The sequence below is a fragment of the Cyanistes caeruleus genome, chromosome 9, assembly GCF_971803275.1.
Source record: "Cyanistes caeruleus chromosome 9, bCyaCae1.hap1.1, whole genome shotgun sequence".
Taxonomy (NCBI): Eukaryota; Metazoa; Chordata; class Aves; order Passeriformes; family Paridae; genus Cyanistes; species Cyanistes caeruleus.
This window is the reverse complement of record NC_141709.1, coordinates 13,453,778-13,466,121: the sequence shown is the minus strand read 5'-3', so window position 1 is coordinate 13,466,121 and position 12,344 is coordinate 13,453,778. Positions and strand designations below refer to the sequence as shown.

The 12,344-nt window shown below is 42.6% G+C and overlaps 2 protein-coding genes across 9 annotated transcripts in view; one reads left to right on the top strand and one right to left on the bottom strand.

Moving 5' to 3' along the window:
* WDR47 (WD repeat domain 47) overlaps window positions 1-9,032 on the bottom strand; it is a 26,418-nt gene extending 17,386 nt beyond the window's left edge. The window contains exons 1-4 of one of the 8 annotated variants that reach the window (XM_086901676.1): window positions 8,278-8,580; window positions 5,795-5,901; window positions 2,062-2,228; window positions 399-482 (exon numbers count right to left, since the gene is read on the bottom strand). In XM_086901676.1, the coding sequence (XP_086757802.1) occupies window positions 399-482; window positions 2,062-2,228; window positions 5,795-5,836 (293 nt within the window). In that variant the 5' untranslated portion in view covers window positions 5,837-5,901; window positions 8,278-8,580. The other 7 variants (XM_086901677.1, XM_086901678.1, XM_023931998.2 and 4 more) reach the window with 7 other exon arrangements.
* On the top strand, window positions 7,685-12,344 carry LOC111932747 (uncharacterized). Its single transcript, XM_086841992.1, has 6 exons — window positions 7,685-7,722; window positions 7,772-8,201; window positions 9,217-9,312; window positions 9,401-9,550; window positions 9,909-10,057; window positions 10,500-12,344. Exons 1-5 carry the CDS (start codon window positions 7,685-7,687, stop codon window positions 9,927-9,929), a joined length of 735 nt encoding a protein of 244 aa, XP_086698118.1. The 3' UTR covers window positions 9,930-10,057; window positions 10,500-12,344.

Sequence of the window (12,344 nt, the reverse complement as noted above, 5' to 3'; positions counted from 1 at the left end):
TGGTAACCACAACATAATTTTCTTAAGCACTAAATACTTTTTCCATAATTGCTTTCAGAAGTATTCTATTATAAATATCAAAAGGCTAATTAGAAAAAAAAACAAGTATAGCAATCATATAATGCCTTGAATAGAAGTATGACAGAGCATTTATTAAAAGGTTGTATAACATGCATCCTATTCCTAAAATGTATGGCACATGACAACTCTTTACAGAGTGTGTGCACATACAAGTTTAAAAACACATGCACACACTTTAGGAACAGCACACAGGCTAGAAAAAAAACACCAGAAACTAAAGTGAAAACTCATAACCACTGTTTTTATAGACAATACTTAGAAATCCATGTATTTTCCAGAACTCGAAAAACCTGAATGCTGACATACATGCTTTTTACCTTTTCTTGTCAAATTTTTCCATACATTCAAGAGGCTGAATAAATTGAAGAACCTCATCCCACTGGCCATCAAGAATCAATTGCCTAGTAAAAGAAAGGATCGTTCCTTGAATGTCACTGGACAAGAACATCCCTTTTCTAAGTAAGCAGCTAATTTAAATACAAAACAATTTAAATACACAAGAGGTCATGAATCTGCTTTGAAAAGTCAATGTTGCACACAGATGACTTTTTAATAAGACTAACAGCACAAAATCCAAGTCTGTTCTCAATATTTTGAAAAAATATTAGAATATTAGAACGACAAAATATTAGAATGCCAAATTTTAAGTGCTTTAAAGACACATCAAAAAGGACAAAATGGTCCCATGTCTCCTGCTTTACCTGTTTTTCTTATTTAAAACAAAAAAAACAGCAAAAAATACCCTACTTGAAGAGTTTGAATAAAGGTATAATTTCAATGAATACATCAAAATTAATGAAAGAGAACTTAAAAATGAGATCATTTTAATCGTATAAATAGAGGGGAAAGGGATGGGAAAACAAAGAGCTCGCATATTAAGTGTGTAAGAGGAAGAGCTTGGCAGGAAGGGTGCTGGCACAGGAGCTCCACAGGATCAATGTGCATGATTGCAGAGGTAGAACAGCTCCATTTCTTCATGCCCTCCTACCATACAGAGGTCTTTATAAAAGGCCCAGGCCTACAAGGGAAGGATGAGTTTCTCCAACTAAGCTAACAATGAAACAAAAAAAAATAATCTGATTAATAACTTGAATTTTTCTGCAATTCTTTCTTCATTTCATTTTACTTCAATATATATAATTTTAACACAAAGGGAAGACAGGTGAGAAGATTTTTTGCAGTGATAAAATGTATTTTTAAATGTTTCAAGAACAGCTGGATAAATTACTTTCTCATGCTTCAATATTATTAAGTACCTTTGGCCTGAACAGAAAACATCAATGCTGAAAAACTAGTGTGGATATAACTGATTCTTTTTAACAATATTGAGGGCAATATCCTGAATGGCAAATTGCACCAACTCTCATGCCTTGATGATTATAGATACTCCCTTGATTGTTGTTACATTTAAAATAAATCTAAGTATTATTTTGAAATGCACGTATTTTTTGGGAAAAGCTCTGGAAACCACTCATCCTTGATGTTAGCACTAAAATACTGTAAAAACATTCTAGAAGTCAATAATCCACACCTTCAGGGCCATGTGATTGGTAAGCAGATAATGACACATCACAGATGCAAACAGGTCTTGCTTTGCCACCTTATTCATGCCTATAGTTTGCCCCCAACTTAGTCTGCACTGACACTGGCACTTGTTAAGGCTCCTTCCCACTTGAATTCATTGGTGTGCCAGAAAAATAACAAAGTTAAAATTAACAAGCAAACAAAAAAATGCATATCAATGCATGCTACTGCTGCCTGGTCAGTGGCTCCAAATGGCTCACAGAAGGATGTCAGTGACTCTAGGGCTGGAACACACTGCAGGGCTGGGCCACAGAACGGGACAGGAGGAAGCAAAAAAAAGATGAGGGCACAAGTTAAGATCTCCTGTTTAGTGGCACAGGGCTGGTGCCTGAATCACAGTCCAACTCCTTTGTTTTCATAAATGTGGTACTGATGCACCAGAAAAAGAAGTCCTACCTTAAGAAGAGCATGTCATCTGAAAACAAGCCATTAATGACCCCACTTTCCTTCTCAAGTGCCAGCATGCTGATATGAAGCTTCCTTGAGTTCAGAAAATCTAGTATTAGCTTAATTATTTCAGCTTCTTTAACGTTCACTGTTTCTTCAGCCGTCATGGTGGCAGCCTGAAAGGAAAGAAAGAATTTTAGCTCTAATCAATATCTTATTTTCTGCTTGGTTAGCAAATGTTGGCTACCAACAAAAACAAATATGCAGATTTATAGGACAGAACATAGTGGCATTACAAAAATTAAACAAGATAAAGTAATTGAATTTAAGGTTGACTATGAAGCCATAATTAAGATCTACCAATGCATCTGCAACTTTTCCATTTATGTCCTATGCATAAATAAGGGTGCAGATAAACAAATCTACCATGAAATCAATCCTCTAGCAGTATGAAAATATTGTGCTTACTAAGTCTGCAATATGTAAAATTTTCCTCCCTGAAATGCAAACAGTGAAGTTCAAAGAGCATAAGAATCACTTAATGTGTCATCATCTAGAGCTCTCACATATGAACTTAAATATTTCTAACACACATAAAAAGCACAGCACACTAAAAATGCCATCTCTCCTTTCCTTAACTTTGAAGTAGCATGTGACAGCTAAGCCAGGGGTTTCCATTCTTCCTTCCTAAGGATGACTATTTCTGTGTATTCCCCTCATGAAGGATCTAAAGCTGCCAGTGGCCTAAGACAGGGCCTGCTGGCTGCCTGACTCTATGCACTCGCTTGTCTCCAGCTGCGTGTTCCTTGCCCTTCCTCAGTCCTCCTCACTTCTGTCCCTGCAGGAGCTTTTCCACCTGCTAATGTAGTTGGCTCAGTGTCCTGATGAGCTGTCCAGCCAGACAGAGAAGGGCCAGCAGGCTGCTTGTTTAAAGCTCACACAGATACAAGGTCCCAGCTCTCTTGCAACACAACTCCTCCATATATGAGAACTGCAGCATGTACTTCTCTTAGGAAACTTACATTAAATTCATCTTTTGGCTAAGTCTTGCCTGATTCCCGTAAGATAACAAAGTAGAAGCTGTTGAACTTTCTTTTTCAAACGATAATAAGACTTTACAAGTAACTCCTAAACTAATCTGCTGGAAAGGAACTGGGGATGAGAGGAGAAACCCACTAACACAGCCAATCTACACAGTATCGCCTTACCAGGAGCCCTAAAAAACCCAAACCAAATCCCCCCACCTAGCAGCCCTCCTGTAGCCACAAGAATACAAAATTTAACAGCAGGAAGACATCAGTTTAATCCCGTGTTACTACATGGAATAAAAAAGGGACAGTGCCTCTTCTCACCTCTGCACTCACCCCAGCCCCACAGTGGGGCTGTGTCCTGAGCCAGACCACACCTCTGAGCCAGGTGCAACTCAAGCATTTATTCACTCCATGGACACACGTGCACTAATGCTGACACAAGGATCTAACACAGCTTTGCTCTCTGGCAGTAGCAAAATCTTAACATGACTTTAGTGCACCCTCATAATCAGTTTAAGACCAGAGAAGAAACCAGTACCAGAGCAGAACTTTCAGCAGGAGGCAACAGCCCCAGGAAGGAGAGACAATGATCTGAAAAATGAATAAAGGCGGGAGGAGATGACCACACAGAGCAAGACAATCACAGCAATAGGTTATAGTTCCCAGTGCCTCTCCCTCCTAATTTGAAAGGGGACATAAAAATTGTTCCTAATTCCCTCATTAAATCACTCATTTGTGCAGATCCAGCAACTGTAAGACAAGCACCTGTGGGCAACCCATCTTACCAGACAACTTAAAAACAGGATGCAGCCGTTGTGTAGCTAGCTCATCCTGGGAAAACTGGAGTTAACTAGCTACCTCCTACTAGGGAAAGATGCACAGAATCTAAGTAAGCTTGAACTAACCAAATAAAATGCTCAGAGTATTAAGAAAAAATTAGTTATTTACCAGAGAGGAAAGGAAGGGACAATTATTCCATGAAACTCCTCATTGATCACCATAAACCAAAGTTAGTGAGCTTGAAGGGATACAAAACCTTAGACTTTAATAACGTGTTTTTTTGCACTACTGTCTAAACCCCCAAATTTTCCACCTTCCTCACAACTGTATGCCAAATTTTTCTGGTAAGTTTTTGCCAGAACATTTGACTAGCAAAGCATTTGATTATAGCAGCACAGTTTATTTTGGAACAACAGAGACCTAGTTGTGCCAGATGAATGGCCTATCTCCTTAAAATGGCTGGGTCTAATTCTCATTTTAGTCACAGAAGATTCCAATCACCAAGTATTTTGATGGGTTTCATGAAAGACACAGCCAGAGACCATAAGCACACTCTCAGCTAGTAAAGTTAGAAGGAAAAATTAAACTCTGGCTTGCAGAAAGCTTTGCCACAAGGAAGAGAGATACACACACTCACAAATCAAATTCCAGAACTTGTAGAAAGATGCTTTTTCCTTATGTTTTAGCCCTACTTCAACTTCGCCTTTTGGCAACTGGATATGGATTTTTGGTCCCAGAGAAAAAATTCAACCCCTCCCCCACACACTGAAGGGAAAAAAAAAATCAATACAAATGTAACCAGCGGATTAGTATTAACATCTTAATTCACAACATCATCTAAAGTATTTGCACTCTTATTATGCTTCATGACACTAGAGGCCTTTATGTAAACTAATTAACCTCCTTGTCAAAAGACAAAGGCTTAGGCAAAGCTATACTGAGATTCACCATCAGAAAAAAAAAAAAATCAGACTAAGAATTCCTTTGAAGAAAGGAACACCAAGTACAGCTTTCTTTTCAACAGGCTCTACTGGACACAAGTGTAAACAGGAAGCCACCCTACACAGTTTCAAAGCTTGTCTTAATATTATAGTGATGACAAAATGAGCATATTATTCAGTACTTTGATTCAGAGTACATCTACATTATGTAAAATCCAACATCTCTGAGCTGTCTTCTATTTTCCATTGCAGTTTTTTTTAATTAAGAGGTTTGTCCTAAACATAAAGCCCCAGACAATTTGAACACTTAACTTCATTTACTTAATTTTCATAAATCAGGATGAAGAATGGTTGCACCCTCCACATTTGATATAGGACTAGTAACAGCACTTTTGGGGTACAGTAAAGCGTATTACAACATTCAGACTTAGTTTGGATACTGAACTTCTGAAAAAGGAATTAAGTACACTGATAAGCTCATCCATTAAGAGTATTATGATAACATTCAGTATGCATTCCCTCTAAGTGCAACACAAATAGCTAGAAAGGAACAGTAAACCTACTAGACAAGATTTTCAAGTAATTGATGGTTTTTAGTCTGATGAGCTCAGACTTCTCTTATAAGCATTATGCTGTCAAAGTAATATGAAGCATGCATTTTTGCATGAAATTATACACAGGCTTACACATCACCCTCTATGAGGCTTTCTGACACTCAGTGGTACGTCAGCATGTGTGTAAATAAAATAATTAAAAACCAAAAAGCAGCAGGGAAACTCAAGATTAGAGCTCAAGCTGCATCTTTGGTCCCTCACACTGTATTGTTTTCTATCAGCACATATGGCACATAACGTCACAATCTGATCGGCTCAAGCTCTAATACTCAAGACTGACTGAAGCACAGCATTAGCCTGAGGTATAAAAGAAAGCAAACAAGAATTAGAGCTTAATATTTCAGGTGCCTTGTATTAACCACATTTCTGATACAACCTTTTTATCTTGCCCAGTATTTTCAGAATGGCACTTCTCCATATCTTCCTTCCTTCTCCTGCTCACTCTCTCTTATCTTCTGCTAGTTCTGTATTTAAATTTATTTTCTACATCAAGAAAACAAAAAAAACTTCTTGACACAAACCTGACACATCTTTAACTTTAATGGATAAGATGTTGTTTAAACAAGCTTTTTGGAACTCAATACCTAATGCTAAATCTCCCAGAGAGATGCTTCACCTTTGTTTTGTTCTTACTCATGTTCTAAGAACGTGCCAATAGCAAGAACCTTCTTATGGTGTTAAAAGCATAAGAAAATAACTCTTAAAACATTAAAACATATTTACAGTCACTTATGCATATAAATATACTATTTCAGGTTTATAAACTGAAAGCATCTGAAGATAAGTAGCTTAAAGAGAGACTATTTAGTGCATTCTTAGAAGAAATCTAAAATGCACATACATTCCCATGATAAAAATTAAAAGTAAAATTTAATATTGAAAAAAAAAAATTGTGAAATTCTACAGTAAGTGTTATTCATGTTATTTATCAACTGAAAAAAAAAATCACTTGCCAATAGCATAGAATATACATTTCAAAAACCAGGCAAGGAATATAAAGTCTCTAACTATTCTGAAATACAAGAAGAAAAAAATTATAACTCAAATCTTAAGTGTCATGCTGTGAGAGCAGTGACATATTTAAAGGGACACTCAATGCTAAATTAGGAGCCTTGGTTCACTGACAGCTGTGATGCAGACCCAACAACCTCAGCATCTTGGTGAGCTGTCACAGAACACCTCAGTGTGAACAAAGTCATACATATTTAAAAAGCTGGCTATTTTGCATTAAGCTATTTCACTTTTTAATCCACCCCACTGTCACTTCGACTTGACTCCTGTGCCTTCCCAGAGGCCACTCCGGACTTCTGGCTACACAGAGCCCACAGGGCACTCTAGGCCAGTCAGTCCCTAGTGGCTCCATTTCTGAAGTGCCCTCAATCATCTTCCAGTTATCATATATCAAAATAATTTACCGAAGAAAAAGAAAGACTATAGGCCAAATTTTTATCACAACTGATTCCCACAGCAGTCAGCAGAGCTCGCTGACACCCATTTGATGCTATGAAATCAATTATCAATTCATTATCGCAAATGAAATGCATTAAGCATATTAAGGCTTTAACAGAAAACCTTCACTAAACTTTGCACAGCTGAACTCCAAGACCTTTTCTACTCCAATACACAGCAAATCGGTGTCCTCTTACACACCAGCCTTTCCTGCCTCACACAGATTTTTCACTGGCTTGCCATCTAGTAATCCATTTTGTTCCCCTGCTTAGATCAGCTGTTGCTCCAGAGCCACCCGGTAATCCTCGTCTCACCACGCTTGGGAGGTGACCGCAGAGCTCTCAGCATTCACCAGTCCCTGTTACAACACGCACACGCCTTGCCCAGCGCATTCCGCACCGCGAATGACAAAAAGGTGACATTAAATTATGCAATACTTCACATCACAGTGAAAATATAAGGCAGAAAAATAAGAAAAGACAAACAACTTCCAAAGACCAGATATTAACGTATTTTGACTGTAATACCCCGCGTTCCTCCAACATTTTTTTCCTCTCCACGCTCGATTCCGTACGAAATGCAGCTCCGCCGGATTTACAGCAGCCGCCCCGGTTAACTGCGCCGCGCCGAGCCCGCATCAGCATTTCGGGAACGTGAGCTCAGCACCAGCGGCGGGCAGTGCCGCCCGGCCCCGGCGCAGCTTCCCGGGGCGGCCCCGGGCACAGAGCGCTGCCCCGGGCCGCACCGCGCCCGGGCTGCCCCGGCCGGGCCACAACAAAGGGGCGGCGGCGCTCGGGCGTCGCCGGCAGCCGGGGCGATGCGCCCCCCGCGGGGAAACCACGGACGGGCCCCGGGGCCGGCGAGGGCGCCGGGCAGCGCCCACCTGGCGCCGCAGCGGCCGCAGCCCCGCCGTCCCCCGCCCTCCGTCCCGCCCGCTCACCTGCGGGGCCCCGCGGCCCGTGCGCGCCGGCACCGGCGGGGCGCGAGGGGAAGATGGCGGCGGGCCCTGCTGTGCGGCGGGCGGGCCCGGCCCGGTACCGCGCTCTGTCTGGTACCGCTGTCGCTCCGCTCGCTGCCCGCCCGGCGGCGCCCCGGGGACCTCCCGGCGCCGCTGCCGAAGTGGGAAGCGAAAGGGGCGGGTTGGAGCCGCCCCGCCGCGGGGGCGGGAGGGAAGGAGGGAGGGAGGGACAGATGGCGGCGCCGGCCGCGCTGGGCGGGGCCGCTTTGTTCGCGGCGGGGTGAACGCGCCCGCCCGGCGAGCGGGGCCGCGCCCCACGCTGAGGGAACGTGAGGCGGGAGCAGGGCAGGGCTGCAGCTGCCGCCCGGCAAGCGCGGTATGCCCCGCATCCCTCGACCGTCCCCCGCCCGGTGCTCTGCCGGTGGGAATACTCAGCCAGAGCCCTGTGTCACCTCACAAAGGGCGGCCAGGCCGTGTTCCCGGGTCGTCCCGAGCCGTAACCTGCCCTCCGACGCCCCTGAGGCACCCAGCGCCCACAGCAGCCGAGCCGGGCAGGAGCAGCACTGCCCGTCTGCCACCACCCGGCTTTTTGCTTGTGCGGCGCGGGTTAAGGCTTGTTGGCAGCACCTCTAAGTGCTCTAACTGCACGAGGTGCTGCCGCGTTTCAGGTCAGCCAGGGATTTTTTTAGCGTTCTTATGCTGTCATCTGGTTCTTGAGGCTGTCGAGCGAAGCACGCATTCTTTACAGAAATCTTACTAATGCATGTGTGATACCTGTGTTTTATGAGGATGTGTTCTTGTATAATTTGACTCTCAGTTGCTGTGGAGGTATGGCTGACACCGTAGAAGGCTTCAAGCATCAGCCCCTTGTTACCCAAGGGCTCGCATATCTTTTCTTTGTAACTTTCCCATGGGCAGCTCCACGCAGCACTGGCTTTCTTCTCTCTTCCTTCAGAACTGGCAAAGATCTTTCAGTCCCTTGCAAGATTCCAGCTCCCTTGGTCAGCTAATCTGCTCTTTTAGAACTCCCACCCTTATTGGACATAGCTGTGAGGGCAAGGCTGTTCCCACTCTTTGGTAATTGGCACAGCTGCAATTTATCAGGGGCAAGATTGCCTTCAGCACTATCTCTATCTGTCCTCCCACATTCAGTTACATTTTTGTAATTATCAAAAGATAATGGCATCTCAGAGTCATTATGGTGAACAGTCAATGGGGTTGCTCTGTGTTTATATGTAGTGGTGAGATATTAAAATGCAAGTACAGCATTTGGACAGAGTGCTTGTGAACACACTGCAGTGTGCTGGTAGGTCTTGCCAAAATGGAGATGGTGGCAATTTTCTGACAAGCTGATGTACGGCTTTTTAATTTATTATTTTTGTTTAAATTAGGCATGTGTGCCGTGCATCAGCGATCCAGAGAAGGTTGTCAGGGATTTGACTGAAGCTGAACTGGATTCTCTGTCACATTCACAAAATATCCGTGAGGTCAAGTCTACTTATGAACTGTTTTGCTGAGGATCTGTTGAAGGGCAGAGGGGAATCGTGTTATTTTTTCTCTCTTCTTTCTGAACAGGAATACAAAGAAATTTCCCAAAGGCTGTCCAGCAAGGAGTGTGCTTGGCTGCACAGCAGTGACCCTGCCAGGCATGTGCAAGGAATGTGGAACTCGATGGTTCCTTTTGTTCAAGTCCCAGCTTCACTTCCCAGGAACATGGATTTGCTGGTAAAACATGGAATACTTCTGTTTACTTGTAAAGCTGCTTGTTGCTTAGTTGCCTTTGGAGGTGCTGCTTAACAGAAAATGTAATTATAGAAATAAAACTGTTTTCCAATATATATGATACAGTAGAGATGATAAATGAGGAGGAGTGTGGAAAAACAGGATTATTTTGTCTAAACCAAGTGGTATGTACAACTTTACTGAGCATAGATACAAGAAGTCCATTTAAAGCTTTGTTTAACCTACAAAATTCTAGGTAAACACATGTAAACTTAATTTTATAGTGATTTTATTAGTAGTAAAGTTAGTATTTATTTATTATTAGTAAAGATTAGTAGTTTACTAATCTTTTGTGCAGTAGCTTTTTCAGTGGAGGTCCTGAGACCAAATCTGTGAGACTGTCTCTGGATGGCAACAAAGATAAAGCTTCTTCCCACTTACAGACCTGAAAGCAAAATTATTAATTTAAAATTATTCTGTTTCCTGCTCAGAATGTTGGATGTTTCACAGGTAAGCAGCAAATTCCTGTACTCTGGGAAGAGATTTCAAGAACTATCAGGAAGAAATATGGAAGAATAGGTAGCAGTAGTTGGTGGCCCTGCTTTGGGGGCAATCATACTATTAAGTTTTGGTGAAGATACATATAGTAGCATGCTGTGGGAAGACAGCCGATGGAAGATCTTGTTCTCTGGTTGTTTGCAACTCTTTACTTACCATAGAAACGTATTTGGGATGGTCCCAGCTTGCTTTGAACTCCCCACTCATTACTGCAAACAAGGAAACTCCCAGGAACGGCAAAGCTGTTGGGTGTGGGTTTTGGAGAGCTTGAAAATCAGGATTAGCGGAGGAGGAGATCTGCATTGCCTAGTGACAAAACAGGGTGCTGCAGTCTGTGCTCAGAGCACTTCAGGAAAGAAATAGTAATTGTGTGACCGTTTTATAAATGTTGCAGGTGAGAAATGCGATGCTGGAGAGCAGCACCATGGAAAGGGCCCTGGGATCCTGGTCAATGGCAAGTTGAACACGAGCCAGCAGTGCCCTGGCAGCCAGGAGGGACATCCCTGTCCTGGGGGCACCAGGCACAGCATCACAGCCGGGCGAGGGAGGGGATGGTCCCGCTCTGCTCTGCACTGGGGCGGCCTCACCTCCAGGGCGGGGCCAGTTTTGGGTGCCACAATATAAAAGTGACACCGAGCTGTTGGAAAGCATCCAAAGGAGGCCACAAGGATGGTGAAGGGCTTTGAGGGGAAGCCATGAGGAGTGGTCACTTGGCTGTTCAGCCTGTTCACTGTCAGTGTTCACTTGGCGGGAGGAGAGTGAGGGAGGACCTCACTGCAGTTATAACCTCCCAGGGAGGGGAAGAGGAGGGGCAGACACTGCTCCGGAGTGACGGTGGCAGGACCCGAGGGAATGGCCTACATTTGTATCGGGGGAGGTTTAAATTATACATCAGGAAAAGATCCAGAGGGTGGTTGTGCACTAGGACAGGCTCCCCAGGGCAGTGGTCACAGCTCCACGCTGAGCGAGCTCAGGAAGCGTTTGGACAATGCCCTCAGGCACAGGGTGGGATTCTTTGGGTGTCCTGTGCAGGGCCAGGAGTTGGATTCAGTGATCCTTGTGAGACCCCTCCAATTCAGCTGATTCTGTGTGTTGGCCCTAAAAATGGGTCAATCCCGATTTTCTGTACTTATAACAGAGCCATTCACCTCCATACATTTTATATTTACATGTTCTTGTAAAAACTTTGAAAAAAATTTCTGTTCAAAATTTTATTCTGAAACAGTTTTTACTCATTTCAAGAAAGGATTTCCAGAACTTTGAGGTGACAATTCAGCAGAATTCTTGCATAATCCATAGAATTCTTTATGTCAGCACCATAGCTCCAGTTTCAGGTAGCTTAAACAAGAAAAATACTGAGCCAAAGTATAATCTGCCTTCAAGTAATTTAAATAATTGCAGGCTTGTGGGGCCTTGCCATGTCTTGTACTGCAGATATTTAGATCAGTGATGATGAAGAAATAATAAGACAGAGCTGCTGTGATGGAAAGCCCCATATTAGCTTTTAGTCTTTCTGCAAAGCTCCATTAACTGTGACATAAAAGTACATATAGATATTACTTAGTACGGCTCCATGAAGTTCGCATACGATTAACTGCAAACTTAAACACGTGACAAAAAAAAAAATTAGTATCTTGCTTAAACAAATTTGCCAGTGGATAATGAAATACTTATTTACCCCTAAGCATTTTATACATTAAGTCATTTATAATGTTGAATAGGAGTCTGAAGAAAGTTTTAAATAACTTTTTTTCAGTGAATGCTTACCTTCTTTGGGCTGTTTTCTGCCCTTTCTTGAATCCTGATGGTTATTAGCTCTTCTGATCAGTAGCAGTTCTATCATCCATCAGCATTATCCTTGAATTCAGGAATTTAATTAGAAGAACTTAATCTCCCAAAGACTCTACTGAAATGTGTGGTAGATCGCTTCCTTGCCTCTTACAACAGTGGTTTTGAGTGTAAGAGCGGCTTTCCTTTCTTGCTAGAAGAAAGTAAGCTGGAGTAACTTCCCTTCCATGTTTGATTCATTGCTGTAGTTGTCTAAATAAAACACGTATTTTTTATTCTGTATGTAAGCAAGTAAGTCTGAAGGTAAACGTGCATTTGTATGTATGCATATACAAATACACATCATGTTTATTTTTACCTAAATGGTAAAAAATGGACTGCTTTTAAAAATAAATAGCTTACATAGATGTAAATGTTAAATATATTTTTTCCCTGCCATCTGCACCTGGAA

Bases quoted from the DNA above. Each gene is read 5' to 3' on its own strand.
- LOC111932747 (XM_086841992.1), top strand. From the start codon at position 7,685: ATGCGCCCCCCGCGGGGAAACCACGGACGGGCCCCGGG. The intron at 9,313-9,400 runs GTCAAGTCTACT...CTTTCTGAACAG, and splicing joins ATTCACAAAATATCCGTGAG to GAATACAAAGAAATTTCCCA. The intron at 9,551-9,908 runs GTAAAACATGGA...TTTGTGCAGTAG, and splicing joins CCAGGAACATGGATTTGCTG to CTTTTTCAGTGGAGGTCCTG.